A 21,894-nucleotide genomic window follows, 5' to 3' on the forward strand; every position below is an offset into this window, starting at 1 on the left:
TCATGTCTGTTTGGGGAATCTCAGGACTCCCAGACTAGGGCCCCAGCTGATGGGGTGTCCTGACAGTGACTAAAGAGTCATCAATGAAGTATGCCAGTCTCTTGCCCTTATTCAGATTTTGCAGTCCTTGTTTTGCTAAGGTTAGCTTTGGAGTGAGAGAACTGTAATAGGAAGTAGTTGAGGAGAGCATCTAAGTTTAATTAGATACTATTTCATTAGGAACTTTATACTGACTCACTACAAACTATTGGCACACACACTTCTTAAACTTGAAGATCCTCAAACTGCTGTTTTGACTCAAACACCCCCCACCCCCTTCCCCAGGTCATTGCAATGACATGCATGAGATTACAGAATCTCTTTCCTCAGGGTTGAATGGTCCCTAGAGCCTTGTTGAACACCAAAACAGATGAGCTCAGACATGGCAAGAGAGAAAGAGAATCCAAACATGTTTTTCCAAAGTGTTTTGAACCAGGCTGAACATGGACAGGGGCAGGTGCAGAGCCCCAGGGCAGAGAGGATTCCCCAGAGTTTCTTAGTGGGATTGCTGAGGCTACAAAAAGGTGGATAGTTGAAAGCTGAGTTATCACAGTTACAGTGGCTGACGTCTCTGCATTACGACTCCCATACAGATGCCTCCATTCTACACAGAGCTGTTATTAGCCATGAACATGTCCTGGGCTTCAGTCTGGCTCATAATCTACTGGTTCTACTGGCTGAAGGCAGAACACTAGGGCCTTTATCCTACACCGCACACAGGGAGAACTGTCTCTTCTTAAGTAGTAAGCTGTAGGTCCCTCCACTCCCTCTACCTCTGTGGTTCACCACAGATACAGAGACTGGCACCTCCAGAGACAAACTCTGCCATGTCTTCCTCCCTGACTTGCGTCTTTCTTTTCCTTCAAACTGTATCCGTCTTGTGCAAGTTGGATATTTCTCGCTGCCCTCTGTTCTTGAAGCCTAGTGTCTCCAGGGATGGGGACTTGCAACTGGACGCATTTATTCCCCTCTACTACTTGAATTTACAAACAGATATGCAGAAATACTCTTTTCTGCACAAGCCAGCACAAAGGTTACCAGAGGAGTAAGTGATCTGTGTGCATGTGTGAAGTATGATTTGCGATCTCTATACATCCTCAGTGTGTGACTTCTTGTTCAGTCTTGTGATGTCTTTGAAAATAGAAGTTCTACAAAGCTATGAAGGTCAACTTTCTACTTTTTCCTTTTATGAATAGATTTAGGGTACTATAACAAATTATCATTTCTATACAGAAGCTCTTCATAATTTTCTATGGTTTATTATAAATGTTAATTTAATGTGTATGTATCTATCGTCAACATTTATTTTTTTATTTCTTTATTGGAGATTAATGTTTTACAGTCAGTAGTAAAATACAATAGTTTGTACGTGCATAACATTTCTCAGTTTTCCACATGACAATACAACCCCCACCAGGTCCTCCTATGCCATCATGTTCCAGGACCTGAACCCCCTTCCACCCCAGAGTCTTGTACTTTGGTGCAATAAACCAACTCCAGTCCAAGTTCTGCTTAGAGTTTTCCCTCCTGTTACTGTTTTTCTACTTCTGCCTATGAATGAGATCATCCTATATTCACCCTTCTCTTTCTGATTTATCTCGCTAAACAGGATTCCTTCAATCTCCAATCCAAATGAGGTGAAGAAGGTGAATTCACCATGTTTAATAGCTGAGTTGTATTACTTTGGGTATATATACCACAACGTTTTAATAGCTGAGTGCTATTCCGCTATAGGATACCACAACTTTCTCAGCCACTAATCTGTTGTTGGACACCTGGGTTGCTTCCAGGTTTTGGCTATCATAAATTGTGCTGCTATGAACATAGGTATACACAAATTTTTTGTGTGTGGGTGTATTTGCTTCCTTAGGAAAGGAATTGCAGAGTCGTAGGGCAGGTCCATTTCTAACCTTCTGAGAGTTCTCCAAACTATTCTCTACAGAGCCTGGACAAATTTATATTCTCACCAGCATTACAGGAGGGTTCCTTTGTCCCCACAGCGTCTCCAGCATTTGTTGCTGCTACCTCTTCTGATGTATGACATTCTCACAGGAGTGAAGTGGTATCTCATGGTTGTCTTTATTTCTCTGACAATCAATGACCTGGGGCATTTTTTCCTATGTTTGTTGGCCTTTGGATTTCTTCTTTGGTGAATATTCTGTTCATATCCTTTCTCCATTTTTTGGATGGGGTCATTTATTATCTTGGTGCTGAATATGGCAAGCTCTTTATATATTTTGGTTATTTGTATTTATTTATTTTTACCAGAGTACTGATCAGATCTGATTTATAGTGGTACTAGGGCTCACATATGAAGCATTGGCACCTCCACAATGAAGGCATTTTTCCATAATCATTGTGCTAGCTCCCTAGCCCATAACACAACCATTTTAGTCACTTATCTGTTGTTTATTTTATTTTACTTTTTGGTTTTTTAAATATTTTATTTATTTATTTCCTTTTTGTCGCCGTCGCCCTTGTTGTTTTTATTGTTATTGTAGTTATTGTTGTTGTTGATGTCATCATTATTGGATAGGAAAGAGAGAAATGGAAAGAGGAGGGGAAGGCAGAGAGGGGGAGAGAAAGACAGACACCGGTAGACCTGCTTCACCGCCTGTGAATCGACTCCCCTGCAGAGGGGAGCCGGGGGCTTGAACTGGGATCCTTGGGCCTGTACTTGCGCTTTGCGCCACGTGCACTTAACCCGCTGCACTACTGCCCGACTCCCCACTTATCTGTTGTTTAACACCTGAATTTATTCTAAGTTTGAGCTATTACAATTTGTGCTGCTAAGGCCGTTGGTTATATAGACTTCTTTGGATGGTTGTGTCTGTTTCCTTTGGCTATATTCCCAGGAGAAGAATTTCCAGATAATATGGTATGTCCATTCGTAGCATTTGAACATTCTTCAGACTGCTCTCCATAGCTGTTGGATGAATTTTCATTCCCCCCCCCCCTGCAGTGTAGAAGGGCTTCCTCACCATCTCAACCTTTTGTGTTGTTTACATGATGGAGTATATTAGTTTTTCTTTTTTTTTTTGACTTATGTTGAAAAAAAAATCCCACCTGGTTGTGATATTCAATTTTTTTATTTATAAAATAAAAATATCAACAAGACTACAGGATAATAGGGGTACACTTTCACACGTTTCCCACCACCGGAATTCCACATTCCATCCTCCACATTGACAGCTTTTCTATTCTTTATCCCTTTGAGAGCACAGACCCAGGATCAGTATGAGGTGCAGCAGGTGGAAGGTTTGACTTCTGTAATTGCTTCTCTACTGGACATGGGTGTTGACAGGTCAATCCATACTCCTAATCTGTCCCTATCTTTCCCTAGTGAGGCAGGGGTCTGGAGAGGTGGGGTTCCAGGTCACATGGGTGAGGTCATCTGCCCTGGGATGTCAGATTGGCGTCATGATAGCATCTGCAACTTGGTGATTGAAAACCATTAAGATGTAAAGCAGAACAAATTTCTTAATAATCGGGAACCTAAAAGTAAGAATATAGCCAATAAGATTTGGGGTCTCCATTTTGGAAAAAGCTAGGAAGTCTGTTTTAAGTCTATTCCATGGGGCCCATCATGACTTTACTAATTTTTGCCTGAGCCTGATGGGTAATATGCAGGTGTACCAAATGTCTTGTCTGGGGAGATGGTGTCCGAGTTAGAATAAGAAAGCTTCCAATGGAGAGACTGGGTGATCAAAATTGTATGGAACTGTACCCCAACTTATCCTACAATCTTGTTAATCATTGTCAAATCACTAATAAAAAATAAATATAAAACCTGTAAAAGCAACTACAATACAATTCTGATCACTCATACCCTCCATTGGAAGCATCCTTATTCTTATGCCTGTCCTTGTGCTTTGCGCCACCTGCGCTTAACCTGCTGTGCTACCACCCGACTCCCGGAAGCTTCCTTTTTCTTTCTCCCTCTGGCTACATGCAGAAGGTGGAAGTTCTGGCTTCTGTGATTGCTTCACTGAGCATGTTTATTGGCAGGTCAATCCATACCCAGAGCCTGTTTCTTTCTCTAAAGGGGCAGGTGTCTGGGGAGGTGGGGTTCCAGGACACATTGGTGAGGTCATCTGCCCAAGGTAGTCAGGATGGCATCATGGTAGCATCTGCAGTGTGGTGGCCGAAAACTGATAAGGTATAAAATGGAACAAATTGTTTAATAGTCAGGAACTTAAAGGAAAGAACAGAGCAGAAGGAACTAAGGGTCTTCATGTTGGAAGAAGCTAAGATGTCTATGCCAAGTCTATTCCAAGAGGCATATGTGGCCTAGGCCCCTTAAGATGAAGCCTTCAAGTTACAAAATAAATTCTACCCAGAACAATATAGTTTATGCAGTCTTTATCAAAATACCACAAACTTTTTTCTAAGAGAATTAGAATAAAAGCTATAAAAGTGGGACTGGTGGTGGCACACTTGGGAGAGTGTTACCATGCGCAAGGACCCGGGTTTGAGCGCCCAGCCCCCACCTGCAGGGGGAAAACTTTACAAGCAGTCAGGCAGTGTCCCCAGTGTCTCTCTGCCTCTCTCCCTCTCTATCTCCCCTTCCCCTCTTGATTTCTGGCTGTCTCTTTCCAATAGTTAATTAAAAATTTATTTCAAAAAGCTACAAAAGTTCACTTGGAATCAGAAAATACCTAGTGTTACCAAGTCAAAACAAACATATATATTATGTTTTATCTGACCAATAATTATGTAGAAACAATAGGAATGCTAATGTAAATATTTGGAAAATAATTATACAGCATAATGGAAAATTTCAATTACTCAAGCTTCAGAATTTCTGTGACTATGAGAGTTCATTGAGTCCAATACACAATTGTTTTTAGGATTATACATCTAGGGAGTCTGGCAGTAGCACAAGGACCAGCACAAGGATCCCAGTTTGAGCCCCCGGCTCCCCACCTGCAGGGGCATCGCTTCAGAGGTGGTGAAGCAGGTCTGCAGGTGTCTGTCTTTCTCTCCTCCCCTCTGTCTTCCCCTCCTCTCTCCATTTCTCTCTGTCCCATGAAACAATGATGACATCAATAACAACAACAACAATAACTACAGCAATAATAAAAAAACAACAAGGGCAACAAAAGGGAAAATAAATAATTAAAAAAAGAAAAGAAAAATAGGATTATAGATTAATAGCAGAAAAGTATCTTACTAAGTTAATGTAATGTTCAATTTCATGTCAACAATCTCCTTAGTTACCAACCACACGATTTTGATTAAAACACTTAGAATATAGGAGAATTATAATAAAGCATTTGTAATAGTGATAATAAGCACTAACTCAGTCTGTCATATGTCAGGGGTTGTGTTTTTTTTTTTTTTTTTTTTGCTTGTGGGGTTATCTCTGGGGCTCGGTGTCTACACTCGAATCCACTGCTCCTGGAGGCTATTTTTTTTCCATTCTGTTTCCTTATGTTATTGTTATTTTTGTTGTTATTATTGCTGTTGTTATTGTAGGATAGAACAAAGAGAAATCGAGAGAGACGGGGAAGACAGAGAGAAAGAGATTTTAAAGATAGACAGCTGTAGACCTGCTTCACCGCTTATGAAGCGACCACCCTGCAGGTGGGAAGCCAGGGACGCCAACCCGGATCCTTATGCTGGTCCTTTCGCTTTGCACCATATGCGCTTAACCCACTGCACTACCAGCCGGCTCCCATTTTGTGGAATCTTTACAATAACTCTCCATGATTTAACTGCCAATTCACTACTGCCTCTCAGAGGTGTTATGGAAATTCTATCAGATAATAATCACGGTGGTCAGCAAGGTAATTAAATATTTACCTCAGTTTGTAATGTTAATCATCCTGAATTTATTGAGTCAACGGAACAGGAATATTAAAGTGAGATCACAACCAGTGTTGAGAATAAGTCATAAAAAGGAAATAATGCTATGTGTAACTAAATATCCTAAGTTGTATTCACACAAGAATACTTGTACTCTTCCCTGGTTTGTAGCTCTCAAAATTTAACACAAGTAGATTGCAGTACACTCTTAATGACAGCTTAAAATCTACCCCCAAATTCAATGTCTTGATTGATGTCTCTAATACTGTGTCCTCTACTTAGGTGGGATTGGAATAATTATCCCTATGCTCTGGCCTTTCTCTTCGCCATTGAAGAGATCAACAAGGACCCCCGTCTGCTGCCCAATTTGACGCTCGGTTTCAATCTCTACAACGCGCTTCATTTTGATCATAAAACCTTAGAGAACATCTTGTTTTGTTTCTCCGGAGGGAAACGAGCTGTCCCTAATTATGATTGCCAGGAACAGAAAAAATCTGTTGCCGTTATTATAGGAACCAGGATAGAATTTTTCAGAGATATTGGACCACTTTTGGAACTCTACAAAACCCCACAGGTAAGAAAAGTGTATCCTTTCCAGAGAGAAGATTTAATATTTCCCTGTGGATTCCCTTATTTTTTATCTAAGTGAATTGATGAACATGGATAAGGGTATCTCCTCGAGAATTAGTCAAAGTTCTCTGAGGATACTTCTACAATGAAAACATTTCTATACTTACTAAATTTTGTAAGGCCGAGAAAACAGAATACTGCTCAGTTCTGTCCTAGGGAATACCAGGGATTAAATCTCAGGCAGTGTGAATGCAACAAACAAGATAATCTTAGATTATATTATGAATATATTTATTTTTGCCTCTGGGGTCATTGCTGGGGCTTGCTGCCTGCACTACGAATCCACTGCTTCTGTGGTCTTTTTTTAAAATTTTTTTGGGAGGGACAGTAGGACAAAGAGAAACTGAGATAAGAAGGGAAAATAGATAAGAGAGAAAGACAGCTGAAGACCTGCTTCACTTCTTGTGAAGTGACACTATGGAACATGAGGAGACGGGGGCTCAAACAGATCCTTGCACTTGCCTTTAACCCTGTACACCACCGCCTGGTCCCAAGCAATCTCATATTATTAGCAGATAAAAAGGATAAGAGCATAATTTATACCTTAAAGGTTAGGCCATGTACATAATAAGGAAAATTTCATTTTTCTTTTTTTTTAAGATTTTTTTTAACTTATTCCCTTTTGTTGCCCTATTGTTATAGTTATTGATGCTGTTGTTGTTGGATAGGACAGAGAGAAATGGAGAGAGGAGGGAAAGACAGAGAGGGGGAGAGAAAGATAGACACCTGCAGACCTGCTTCACAACTGGTGAAACGGCACCCGCTGCAGGCAGGGAGCTGGGGGCTCGAACCGGGATCCTTAACGCGGTTCCTGTGCTTCGCGACACTTGCGTTTAACCCGCTGTGCTACCGCCCGGCTCCCAAAATTCATTTTTCTTTCTGTTTATGAACATATGCGTGTCTGTCGACTCCTGTTTATGTATCTAAAAGAAGATATCCACAGCAAAACAAATCCATCTTCATTAGATAAGAAATTTCCAGAATGAATCGGAAGTATAACAGCTTAGGTAGGCATACAAAGATCCAGTTTTAATGTCGGTTTTGGAAGAGAATGAATATCCCCACCACTCGCTTGAGATTCAATAGACAGCAAAATCATTGTTCCTATTCTCATTCTGTCCATGCCAATTAATTGAATCTTCAGAGAGCTCTCCCAGGATGGATGACAATGCCACCTCTACAGGATGGCATAGGCATTCTTTTCCTACTTATTTTTCTCCCAAGAGCACTGAACAGCTCTGTTTTTTCTTTTAATTATTTTTTATTTATAAAATGGAAATATTGCCAAGACCAAGAATAAGAGGATAAGAGGGGTTCAGTTCCCACTACTAGAGTTTTGTATCCCATCCCCTCCCCTGATAGCTTCCCTATTCTTTATCCCTCTGGGCACATGGACTGAGGATCATTATGGGATGCAGAAGGAGGAAGGTCTGGATTCTACAATTGCTTCTCTGCTGAACATGGGTGTTGGCAGGTCGATTCATACTCCCAGCCTGTCTTTCTCTTTCCCTAGTGGAGTAGAGATCTAGGGAGGCGGGGCTCCAAGACACATTGGTGGGGTGGTCTGCCCAAGGAAGTTTGGTCGGCATCATGGTAGCATCTGGAAACTGGTGGCTGAAAAAGAGTACACATATAAAGCCAAACAAATTGTTGACTAATCATGAACCTAAAGGCATGAATACTCTTTTAGATCTTTTTTTAATTTTTTGTTTATAAAAAGAAAACACTGACAAAACCATAGGATAAGAGTTCCCACCAGCGGAACTCCATACCCCATCCCCTTACCTGATGGCTTTCCTATTCTTTGTCCCTCTGGGAATATGGGCCCAGGGTCATTATGTGGAGCAGAAGGTGGAAGGTCTGGCTTTTGTAATTGCAATTCTATGAAACTTCATAGCCATCTAAGTGATATGATACCTGAAATCATACCTTCTTCAGTGCCTTCTGCAAGCTAAGTATTGTAAAATATTGTATATTTATCTGTATACTTTGGACTGGAAGAGATACCATTGGTTGCTTATTGCTACGTTTTTCTAAAAGCAAGTTAATGAGGATGCATGATTTTCTACCTACATAAATTGACACAAGGTATGTGCAAGTGGAATTATATGATATATGTAATTCTTTTTTATTATTTGTTTACTTAATTCCAGTGAGATAATGAGAGACTGGCCAGCTATACTGGGGATTGAACCTGATACCTTAGAACTTTATGTGTGAAAGTCATTTGCATCAATACCATGTGATCTCCCCAGTTCAAATATATGTCTTTCTCCATCTAGTTGATTTCATTTATCATGGAAGTTTCAGGGTTCCATGAACTTTGAATTAAGTCATATATCTTTTTTAGATTTTTTAGTACCTTTATTTATTTATTGGATAGAGGCAGCCAGAAATCGAGAGGGAAGTGGGAGATAGGAAGAGAGACAGAGAGACACCTGCAGCCCTGCTTCACCACTTGCAAGGCTTACCCCCCTGCAGGTGGGGACTGGGGACTCGAACCTGGGTCCTTTTGCATTGTAACTTGTGTGCTCAACCAGCTGTGCCACCCGGCCCCTAATTCATATTTTTAGAAGGGAAGCACACAAAGTAGGTAAAGATCATCAATACTATATTGGTACATTGGAAATACATTTTCTTGTCAATAGCAAAGTAGTATATATTGATCGAAGTTGAATTCTGTTGCACTGATGAAATTTACTGTATAGGCAATTTTTATATTTAATATACTTTTCTATGTATTTTGATTAGTGATTTAGTGATGAATTACAAGATTTTACAATAACAAGCATCACTTTTTCTTTTTAACCAGAGCACTGCTCAGCTCTGGCTTATGGTGCTATGGGGAACTGAACCTGGGAATTTGGAGCTTCAGGCAAGACAGTCTCTTTGCATAACCTTTATGCTATCTACCCCGCCAAGATCATAAGATTGCAGGGGCATAATGCCAAACCACACCTACCAACTCAGTTCTGTGCCTAGTTCATCCCACTTCATAATTACCTCATTTTTCACAAAGTCTTAGTGATTACTCTCTCTTCTACAAGTTTTTTTAATTATTTTATTTTTTATTAATTTATTTATAAAATTAAAAATATTGACATATTTTTAATATAAAAGACCATAGGGTCAGAGGAGTACAATTCCCACCACCAGAGCTATGTATTCCATCCCCTCCCTTAAAAGGTTGCTTATTCTTTATTCCTCTGAGAGTACGGAACCAGGATCATTATGGGGTGCAGAAGGTGGAAGGTCTGACTTCTGTAATTGCTTCTCCGCTGAGCATGGGTGTTGACAGGTCGATCCATACTCCCATCCTGTCTCTCTTTCCCTATTTAGGGCAGGGCTCTGGGAGGTGGGGTTCCAGGACACATTGGTGAGGTCCTCTGTTTTGGGGAAGTCAGGTTGCCATCATGGGAGCATCTGCAACTTGGTGGCTGAAAAAGCCTTAAGATATAAAGCAGAACAAATTGTGTAATAATAGTCAGGAACCTAAAGGCAAGTATATAGCAGATGAAATGGGGGGGGTCTCCATTTAGGAAAAAGCTAGTAGGTCTATTTTAGGTATATTCCAAGAGGACCATGACTTTACTGATTTTTGCCTGAGTCAGACAGCTATCATGTAGCACTGACTAGTGAAACCACCCCTCAGCAGTCTTTCAGAGAAAAGCAGATGAATTGGTAACAGATGGAAACTGTAGCGGTAAAGGTTCTTGAGGACAAAGAACTGGAGAATAAAACTTCTTGACTTTACTTCTCCCCCACCACACACACACACACACACACACACACACACACACACACACACACACATTTTTTTTTTAATACAGAACCAGGGGTGGGAAGAAACACAATACTTATGCAAAATACAACTATGCCTGACGGTCCATGGTTTCAGGTTCAAACCTAGGCAACATCATTGTTACACTTTAAAAAGGGCTCTGGTCAAATAAGAAAGAAAATCAATTGATTAATTATCGAATTACTTATCTAGTTGACTAGAAAATTAATTAATTGGTCAATTAATTAGTTAATTAATTAATAGAATGGGAACCGGGTAATGGCACAGTGGGTTAAGAGCACATGGCGCAAAGCAAAAGGACAAGCTTAAGGATCCTGGTTCTAGACCACGGCACCCCACCTGCACGGGAGTCGCTTCACAAGTGGTGAAGCAGGACTGCAGGTGTTTGTCTTTCTCTCCCCCTCTCTGTCTTCCCCTCCTCTCTCCATTTCTCTGTTCTATCCAACAATGACGACAATAATTACTACAACAATAAAACAAGGGAAACAAAAGGGAATAAATATTTGAAAAGGAAAGAAAGAAAGAAAGAAAGAGAAATAATGAAAGAGAGAAAGGAAGGAAGGAAGGAAGGAAGAAAGAAAGAAAGAAAGAGAGAGAAAGGACAGAAGGAAGAAAAAGGAAGGAAGGAAGGAAGAAAGAAAGAAAGAAAGGCAAAGAAACCACAGGACCAGAACTTCATAGTAAAGGGAGTTGGTCTTGAACCCAGGTCTTGCACATGACTAACAGCACATTATTCAAGTAAGTTACTTTCTGCCACTTGCATCTCCTCTTATGTAAAAAAAAAAAAAAATTGTTCATGTCCTTCTTCTCTGAAAGACAGTATAAACTTTACCAGTCATAGCAAAAATTAGAACATTTGTATTTCTGATTTAGGTCACATATGGGCCGTTTGATTCTTTACTGAATGATAAAGAGCGATTCTCATCAGTCTATCAAATGGCTACTAAAGACAATGTCCTGGTCCTTGGCGTGGTCTGGTTATTACAGCATTTTGACTGGACTTGGGTGGGATTCTTTGCCTCGGAAGGGATAAGAGGTAGGAAATTCATGTTGGAGTTGAAAACACTCATGTTGAAGAAAAGTATCTGTCTAGTCTTTACAATAATGCTATCTAGCTCCTGGATAAGAAATGAAAATAGATTTATACGGACAAAAGACTGTCAAGATACTTCAAAAATAAATGTCACCATATTATATGGAGATGCTGAAATTTTTATAGGGATACACATCTGGACAAGAACCTGTGTACTTTCAGGGATGATGTGGGTCATAGCTACAGGGTCATATGTTGACTGGTATAAGATGAAGAACATAATAGATCTTTTCCATGGAAGTCTCTCATTTTCACCCAAGAAGAGAGAAGTGCCTGGCTTTGAAGACTTCGTGAAGACATTGAACCCTTCCAAATACCCAGAAGACTTTTATATCATTCAGCTGTGGCTTGACATGTTTAATTGTTCATTTGCTGGCTCACTATGTGGGAATCTTAAAGACTGTCCACCAAATTCTTCATTAGAGTTTATGCCAGGGAATATGTTGACCATGACTGAATCCAGCTATATTATCTACAATGCCGTGTATGCAGTGGCCCAAGCCCTCCATGAGATGCTCCTGGCAAAAACTGAAACAGAATTGACCAGTGATGCAAACCAACCAACATTCCTCTCCTGGCAGGTAAATATCTAGATGTAGCATCTGTGCCATTTTGAAAAACAAGACACGTTAGGGAAAGATAGAAACAGGTTGGGGATATAGATTGACCTGCAAATGTCCAAGTTCAGTGACGATGTATTTACAGAAACCAATCCTTTCACCTTCTGCACCCCAAAAAGAATTTTGGTCCATACTCCCAGAAGGATAAAGGGTCGCTTCCAATGAAGAGGACGAGATATGGAACTCGCGTGGTAGGAACTGGATGGAATCGTATCCCTATAACCTCATAATCTTGTTAATCATTATTGTCATTAATAAAGAAAAGTAAAACAGGACACATGGAGCTTCTCTGTTGAAATCTAGCATAATAAATTAAGTATAGCAAAAGCATCAGTCAAAATGAATGGAGAATTCATTTATATTGCATGTCCATTTGTGTGTAATTCAGGAATATCGACTTAGAAAACTCTACAGCAAAAAAAATTAGGTTTCAAAATATCTATATCTTTACATGACAATGTTTGATTGAATGTCACTTGTCTTAAGCGTGATGTGAAAAATAATGCTGAGTAACACCGATCAAAACAACATTATTAAAGAATCTTTTCTTAATATGTATAACTCTGCTTCAACTCAGTTTCCATAAACATCAATGGTATTGAAGTATCTTTATCTACATTTTTTTTGGTCTCAGGGTTATTGCTGGGACTTGATGCCTGCATTATGAATCCAATGCTCCTTGAGGCTATTTTTCCCTTTTTGTTGCCCTAGTAGTTTATCATTGTTGTTATTGTTGTGGTTATTGCTGTCTTTGATGTTGGATAGGACAGAGAGAGATGGAGAGAGCAGGGGAAGACAGAGAGGGGGAGAGAAAGATAGACACCTGCAGACCTGCTTCACTGCTTGTGAAGCAACCCCGTTGCAGGTAGGGAGCCTGGGGCTCGAACAGGGATCTTTACGCTGATCCTTGCACTTTGTGCCATGTGCATTTAACCCACTATGCTAATGCCCAACCGTGTTATTTGTCTATACTTTTAATATCTATTTTACTTTATTTCCATTGTAGGGTTTGCCTATTGCCAACTGATTTTGGTTGGTTTTTTTTTTTTCAAATAGAAATAGAGACAGTGATAAAAAGATACACTCAAACAACATAGAGAGGAAAAGGTACCACAGCTTTGAAACTTCCTCCAATGTGGCAGGGCCTAGACTTAATCCTGGGTCAAGAGCCTGGCAAAGAAGACACAGTAACCAGTTCAGTTATTTGCTACCCTTAACCCTTAACTGTATGTATTTTTAAAAGTAATAGAAATGTTCTAAAAGTCTGAACAAAAGCTATAAGAGATGGCCAGACTGCAGCAAAGACATGAGTTCAAAATCCAGTTGTTTAACAGTGAAGCTTCACGAGTGGCGAAGCTGCAGATGTATCTCTCTCTCTCTTTCTCTCTCCTCTCTCTCTCCCTCTCTCCTGTACCCCTCAATTTCTCTTGTTTTTCTCCAAGAATGAATAAAGATAATAAAGAACATGAAAAAAAGAAATAAAGAAAGAGAAGGAAAGAAGGAAAGAAGGAACCTAGCCAGCACATGTCACAGTATATATTTTTTAAAAAATGGATCACATTGGCTCCTAAGCTGAATATGGGCCCCAGATGAGATCAAATTGATGGGGTTTACAGTCAATGATATTTATACACGTTTTCTATATTTTGGAGCCACTCTCTTCCCTGATCCAGCTTTCTGGTCCTTCTGCCAGCCATGATATCATCTCCCTAGACAATAACTTGGATCCACCGGCATATCAGATTTCAGGTTCAAGGAAAAAGAAAACTAGTATAGTCACAGGCCCTTTAGAATGTAACTAAAATATGCCTACTAGCTATCTACAAAAAGGAGACAACCCCCCAACTCTTCATCTGCACACCACTTTAGCCTTTAGGTTCATGATTAGTCAACAATTTGTTTGGCTTTATATGTGAACTCTCTTTTCAACCACCAGGTTCCAGATACCAGTACCAGCACGATGCCAACCAGACTTCCCTGGACAGACAACCCCACCAATATGTCCTGGAGCTCCAGTTCTCCAGAAGCCCACACCACTAGGGAAAGAGAGAGACAGGCTGGGAGTATGGATCCACCTGTCAACGCCCATGTTCAGCGAGGAAGCATTTACAAAAGCCAGACCTTCCACCTTCTGCATCCCACAATGACCTTGGGTCCATACTCCCAGAGGGTTAAAGAATAGGAAAGCTATCAGGGGAGGAGATGGGATACAGAGTTGTGGTGGTGGGAACTGTGTGGAGTTGTACCCCTCTCATTCCATGGTTTTTGTCAGTGTTTACTTTTTATAAATAAATTTTAAAAATGGATCAAGGTTCAATCCCCTGCACTATCATAAGCCAGAGATAAAAGAAAAACTAAAATATAAATGAAAATATAAAATACTAAGAGAATGGGTCCAATCTGTATTCTCCTTAGTTTCTACTCTATTGTATCCTAAGTTAGACTTATTTTTTAATTTTAGTTTTTATTAGTGATTGAATAATGATTAAGAAGATAGTAGGCCATCAGGGGTACAATTACATATAATTCCTACCACCAGCGTTCCATATCCCATCCCCTCCATTAGAAGCTTCCCTATTCTTTTTTTTTATTTATTTTTTATTTAAGAAAGGATAAATTAACAAAAGCATAGGGTAGGAGGGGTACAACTCCACACAATTCCCACCACCCAATATCCATATCCCATCCCCTCCCCTGATAGCTTTCCCATTCTCTATTCCTCTGTATGGACCCAGGGTCGTTGTGGGTTACAGAAGGTGGAAGGTCTGGCTTCTTTAATTGCTTCCCCACTGAACATGGACGTTGACTGGTTGGTCCATACTCCCAGTCTGCCTCTCTCTTTCCCTAGTAGGGTGAGTCTCTGGGGAATCTGAGCTCCAGGACACATTTGGTGGAGTGTTCTTCAGTCCAGGGAAGCCTGGCCGCCATCCTGATGGCATCTGGCACTTGGTGGCAGAAAAGAGAGTTAACATACAAAGCCAAACAAATTGTTGAGCAATCATGGACCCAAAGGTTGGAATAGTGAAGAGGAAGTGTTGGGGGGTACTCACTGCAAACTCTACTGTACTTCTGCTTTCAGGTATATATTTCGCACTAGTTTATGGATACGTGTGAACATATGCTCTCTCTCACAGAACCTGGTCTATATCTAAGTTTTAGGACTTTGTTAGAAAGTGATCCACCTGGGATGGAATTAGAGAATACTATGAAAGGAAAGATCTCACCAGAGTAATGAAGCTGAAGGGTTGTCATTCCACACCTGAAGTCTCTGGACACGGTCTTAGCTGAAGCATGTTGAGATGGCAATTGTTGTTTTGATTAGGTTGCAACCGGCAGATGCAATATTATTTTATATGGATTGGGAGAGGCATGCGGGAAAGTGGGCCCTATCCTAAGGTTCCAGGACTTGGGGAAATATACGCTCTATAGTGGAGATGTGAGGTTCCTGCTGTCTTAGGGTTCAAAACAATGGATAGTTAATGTTATCATCACATTATTTGGTAATTGAGTTAACTTTGAAAAGTCCTTTTGTTAGGGTTTGCTCTAGAGTACCCAATATCTTAAATAGCTGTGTCTCTGGTTGCTTCTGCTTCCCTATTCTTTATCTATCTGGGTGTATGGACCGAAGATATTTATGAGGTGCAGAAGGTGGGAGTTCTGGCTTCTGTAATTGTTTCTATGCTGGGCATGGTATATTGACAGGTCAATTTATACCCCCAGCCTTGTTTTTATCTTTCCCTAGTGGGGTTGGGCTATGAGGAGGGGAGGTTCCAGGACACATTGGTGAGATTATCTTCCCAGGAAAGTCAGGATGGTGTTATGGTAGCGTCTGCAACTTGGTGGTTAATTTTTTACAACTTGTGGCAGTGTGGTAAGTACTTTACATATTTTGATGTTGGTTTTAAATAATTTTATCACATCTTTTTTGTCACTAATATTTTTTCTAAATTTTTATATTTATTTATTTATTCCCTTTTGTTGTCCTTGTTGTTTTATTGTTGTAGTTATTATTAATGTTGTTGTTGGATAGGACAGAGAGAAATGGAGAGAGGAGGGGAAGACAGAGAGGGAGAGAGAAAGGTAAGACACCTGCACACCTGCTTCACTGCCTATGAAGCCACTCCTCTGCAGGTGAGGAGCCGAAGTCTGGAACCAGTATCCTTATGTCTGTCCTTGCACTTTGCACCATGTGCTCTTAACCCCTTGTGCTACAGCCAGACTCCCATCACTAATATTTTATGTCTTTATTTTGAGAGAGATAGCAGGAACAAGAGAAACAAAATCAGACATCACTCTGGTATATTTGACGCCAAGGATTAAACCTCATGCTTGAGGGTCCATTGCACTGCACCAGCTTCCAACACTATGACCCCATTATTTTTTGCATATGAATGCAGCCTTCTGGAATTACACATGTTGAGAATTAATTGAATGGATCATAAAATATCTGAATCTTAGTTGTCTAGACTATTTATTGTATAAAGACTAGTTGACAAATAGCCTATTGGTCAGTGTACAACAGCCCATGTCTAAGAAATACTTTGGGAAGTGCTTTGACTTGATTCATTAGTTACTAGATTTATCTTATAGCCAGATAATAACAACTTTCAGTGGGACCCTAAGAGTTGAAGGGAGAAAATCTAAAACTGTATAATTGGTAGGGGGTATGTGGATGGGTATGAGACTCCTATAACTTTTTTTTTAATTTAATAATGATCAACAAGACCATAAGACAAGAGAGGTACAATCCCCACCACCAGAGTTCCGCATCCCATCCCCTCATTTGAAAGCTTTCCTGTTCTTTATCCCTCTGGGAGTATGGACTCAGGATCTTTATGGAGTGCAGAAGGTGGAAGGTCTGGCTTCTGTAATTGCTTCAGCAATGGACATGTACGTTGGCAGATGGATTCATACTCCCAGCCTGTCTCTCTCTTTCCCTAGTGGGGTAGAGCTCAGGAGAGGTGGGGTTCCAGGACGCATTGGTGAGGTCATCTGTCTAAGGAAGTCAAGTTGGTGTCATGGTAGCATCTGCAACTCGGTAGCTGAAAAATCACTGTGATAAAAAAAGAAAAAGAGAAAAAGCCGTACAGCTTGTTTAATAATCAGGAACCTAACAACAAATGATATTTGGTGTCTCCATTTTGGAAACAGTTAGTAGGTCTATTTTAGGTCTATTCCAAGGGACCCATGACTTTACTAAATTTTTCCTCAGCCCAACAGCTAATCTGCAGGTGAGAAAACGGCATTATCTGGGGGAGATGGTGTCACTGACCACACTCATCACTTGCACTTTTTTTCTCTCTAGCTTCACCCTTTTCTGAGAAGGCTCCAAGTCACCAACAGCATCGGAGACCACATCTCCTTGGATGACAAAAGAAACATTCCAAAAAAATATGATATCCTCAACATTTTGCCAGTTACTGCTGCTGCTCATGACTTTCTGACTAAAGTAGGAGAGTTTGTCTTCAGTGGTCAAAATCAAAACTTGGACATCCATGAAGAGATCATAAATTGGCCTGTTGAATTGGAAGAGGTACGAGAACACATTTCATCAGCAGCTATGAACATTCTATAGATATCTGACTAGAGGGACCAGGCAGTAGCGCACCTGGTTAATCACACACAGTACAGTGTGCAAGGACATAGGTTCAAGCCCCTGGTCCCCACTAAAAGAGGGGGAAGAATTCACCAGTGGTAAAGCAGGGCTGCAGGTGTCTCTCTGTTTCTCTCCCTCTTTATCACCCCCTCCCCTCTCAAATGTCTCTCTGCCTCTATCTAATAATAAATAAATAAGTAAATAAATATAGATATAAATAGCTGAATAGATAAAGATCACACATTAGCTTAAGTGTAAAATCTTTCTGATCCATCACTAAAATTACACTTACAATGTAACATATTGGCTTTGTCGTATTGTCAAATGTCAACTTTCATTGGCTGAAGGGGGCTTGCGGGAAGTGTGATCTCTAGTTGGAAGAAAGCAAAAGGAGCCAACACTGACACTGGTGTAGCAGGGAACCCAGCAGGGGTCAGGCAGTGATGCAGCGGGTTAAGCGCACATGGCGCCAAGCCCAAGGACCCGCGTAAGGATCCCAGGTTCCAGCCCCGGGCTCCCCACAAGCAGTGAAGTAGGTCTGCAGGTGTCTGTCTTTCTCTCCCCCTTCCTCTTCCCTTCCTCTCTCGATATCTGTCTTCCCTTCCTCTCTCGATATCTCTCTGCCCTATCCAACTACAGCAATATCAACAAGGGCAACAGAAAATGGGAGGTAAAATGGCCTCCAGGAGCAGTGGATTCATAGTGAAGGTAGGGAGCCTCAGCGATAACCCTGGAGGAAAAAAAAAAAATTGGTGTAGCGTTTGTATTTAGCGGAGGCTTTCATCATGTTCAGATAATCAGTTTAATATCTATAGTGAGATGTGTCCTGCATAACATATATTAAGTGTGTAGTGTGAAGGTGTGAAAGGTATTGAATGTAGAAAGCACCAAGTGTAACAGGGGCTTTGAACCAACAAAACACAGGTCTTGAGCCAAGATTACAACTAGAAGTTAAGGCTATCATCTGGGCTTTGACCCAGAGCATGTTCTAGCCAGCACCTGGAACTTTTAACCCTGACTTTACATTGTAGGCTTGGGCAACTGAGCCCTAGATGCATAGGTTGCAAAATAAATAGAGTCCTGCAAAAAAAAAAAAAAAAGGATTGTAGCCACATACAGGAATGAAAATATAGGGTCCAATGCCAATTCCTCAATTGTCTACAAACCACTCTCATCCCCAGACTAGGCCCTCCCCTCACATTGTTTCCCTTTCTGTTCTTACTTCTCAAATACTGTTCAAGAGTGAGATCATATTCCATATTCATCCTTCTCTTTCTGGCTTATCTCACTTAACATGATTTCTTCAACTGCCTTCCAAGATGAGGTTGAAAAGGTGAATTCATCTTTTTAAAAAAATATATTATTTATTTGTTTATTTATACCCTTTAGTTGCCCTTGTCGTATATTGTTGTAGTTATTATTGTTGTTGTCACTGAAGTCATAGTTGTTGGATAGGACAGAGAGAAATGGAGAGTGGAGGGGAAGACAGAGAGGGGGAGAGAAAGACACCTGCAGACCTGCTTCACTGCCTGTGAAGCTACTGCCCTGAAGGTGGGGAGCCTGGGGCTCTAACCTGATCCTTTGGCCAGTCCTTGTGCTTTGCACCCTGTGCTCTTAACCCGCTGCACTACCGCCTGGCTCCCAATCTTTTTCTTTTTTAAATTTTTTAAAATTTGTTATTGGATAGAGACGGAGAGAAATTGAGAGAAAAGGGGGATAGAGAGGAAAAGAGACAGAGAGAAGTCTGCAGACCTGTTTCAACGCCGGTGAAGTTACTCCCTGCAGGTGGGGAACTGGAGGCTCGAACCGGGATCTTAACCAGTTTTGCACTTGGCTTCAATTGTGCTTAACCCACTGCGCTACCGCCCAACTCCCAATTTATCATTTTTAATAGCTGGATAATATTTCATTGTGTATAAAAACCACAGATTTAGGTTTGGGTGGTATCGCACCGGGTTAAGCGCACATGGTGCAAAGCGCAAGGATCTTCTTAAGGATCCCAGTTCGAGCCACTGGCTCACCACCTGCAGAAGGGTCACTTCACAAGGGGTAAAGCAGGAAACACACACACACACACAGATTTCTCAGCCACTCATCGTTGTTGGCCACATGCATTGCTTCCAGGTTTCGGTTGTTATAAATTATGCTGCTATGAACATAGGTGTATAACTAACTTTTGGGGTGAGTGTGTTTGGTTCCTTAGGATACATCCCCAGGAGAGGAATTGAAGGGTCATAAGGTAGGTCCACTTTTAGCCTCCTGAGAATTCCCCAGACTTCTAAATTACACACTTTTACTTAGTGTTACAAATGCATAAGGTGGAATACATACATCTTGTGTGTAATGTAAATTTTATACTCACATGTGGGCCATAAAATAATCTAAGAAAAAGTAGATATTCCGATGGTCGCAATATAATTTACTGGACTGAACAGTCTTTGTGGAAGAAGAATAAGAATTCAGATACTGGGGAGTCTGGCGGTAGCATCGCGGGTTAAGCATACGTAGCGCAAAGTGAAAGGACCAATGTAAGGATCAGGGTTTGAGCCCCTGGCTCCCTACCTGCAGGGGAGTCACTTCCCAGGTGGTGAAGCAGGTCTGCAGGTGTCCGTCTTTCTCTCCCCCTCTCTGTCTTCCCTTCCTCTCTCCATTTCTCTCTGTCCTATCCAACAACGACGACAACAATAAAAACCAGCTAGGGCAACAGAAGGGAATAAATAAATAAATAAATATTTAAAAAAGAATTCAGATACTTTGCAGTGCAACATACAAGTCAAAATGTTCGGATGACTTAGTCTTCAGTGTCCACAAGCAGCTAATAAAATAGAGGAAAAACCAATAACAGCAGATAACTAGGTGTCTGAATGATATTAACATGTTGAGCTGGCGATACGAAAATTAAAATAAAGCAAACTTTAAAATATATATGTATATAAAATCAAACAAATAGGGAGTCGGGCGGTAGTGCAGAGGGTTAAGCGCAGGTGGCGCAAAGCGCAAGGACCGGCGTAAGGATCCCGGTTCCAGCCCCCGGCTCCCCACCTGCAGGGGAGTCACTTCACAGGTGGTGAAGCAGGTCTGCAGGTGTCTGTCTTTCTCTCCCCTCTCTGTCTTCCCCTCCTCTCTCCCTTTCTCTCTGTCCTATCCAATAACAACAACATCAATAGCAACAACAATAACTACAACAACAATAAAAAAAGACAACGGCAACAAAAGGGAAAATAAATAAATAAAATTTTTAAAAAATCAAACATGTGTTTTTTTATTATGTGTTATTTTAACATGTGACAAACTTTTAAAATATGTGACAAACTTTAAAATATAAATACATATTTTAAAGTTTGTCATGCTATTTGGATTATTATTATCCGGCTCAATCCCGGATCCTTACACCAGTTCTTGTGCTTTGCACTATGTAGGCTTAACCTGCTACGCTACCTCCCAACTCCCCAGTATCTGAATTCTTATTCTTCTTCCACAAAGACTGTTCAATGCCATTAATTGTATTACAACCATTGGAATACCTACTTTTTCTTCAATTATTTTATGGCCCACATTTAAATAATTATTCTAAAATAAAATTATTGTATTCCTATAAAGAAATTTGTTCCATATTCCCAGAGGGGTAAATGTTAGGGGAAGATCACCAGAAGGCTGTGAACTTCAATTCCATCAGGACCCAAAGAGAACAGAGGGAGAAAACAGAAAAAGAAAGTATACTCAGAGGTAGGAGGTGTGAGTTAGAAAGGAAGAGAAGACAGGATCATAGAAAAATGGGGGGAATATATATATATATATATATATATATATATATATATATATATTTCTAGAAATAATACTCAACCCATATTTGCTATTTTGGAAGAACTAGTGAAGTTTCCAATTTAGGGAATGAGGATACAGAACTCTGATGGTAAGGAAAGTGTACAACTATACCTCTGTTATCTTAGAGTTTTGTAGATCAATACTAAACCCCTAATAAAAATGAAAATAAAGTGTGTGCATCAAAGAAAATTACGGTGGTGGTGGGAGGGTATAAGTGGCTTCTAGAATGGCAGGTAGCATTTGCAAGTCATACAAATAATAAGCTGATTGTCAAGACCAGATGACAAATCCCTCAGTGGAAAAAAAATAAAAATCATACATTTCTTCATATGTCAGACTTCAAATAGTTATTTCTTTTTTGTTATCGTTTTTTAAAAAATTCTTTTTAAGTGATCTTTATTTATTGGATAGAGATGGCCAGAAATCAAGAGGGAAGGAAGTGATAGACAGGGAGAGACAGAGAGACACCTGTAACACTGCT

The 21,894-nt window shown here is 40.4% G+C and overlaps 1 protein-coding gene across 1 annotated transcript in view; it reads left to right on the forward strand.

Moving 5' to 3' along the window:
• Positions 1-866: 866 nt before the first annotated feature.
• Positions 867-21,894, forward strand: part of LOC103123661 (vomeronasal type-2 receptor 116-like) — a 30,634-nt gene continuing 9,606 nt past the window's right edge. Inside the window, exons 1-4 of the mRNA XM_060182437.1 lie at positions 867-1,084; positions 6,130-6,421; positions 11,153-11,953; positions 17,298-17,525. Coding sequence (XP_060038420.1) covers positions 867-1,084; positions 6,130-6,421; positions 11,153-11,953; positions 17,298-17,525 — 1,539 coding nt within the window. The remainder of the gene's footprint in view (positions 1,085-6,129; positions 6,422-11,152; positions 11,954-17,297; positions 17,526-21,894) is intronic.

Source organism: Erinaceus europaeus, chromosome 23 (genome assembly GCF_950295315.1).
Source record: "Erinaceus europaeus chromosome 23, mEriEur2.1, whole genome shotgun sequence".
Taxonomy (NCBI): domain Eukaryota; kingdom Metazoa; phylum Chordata; class Mammalia; order Eulipotyphla; family Erinaceidae; genus Erinaceus; species Erinaceus europaeus.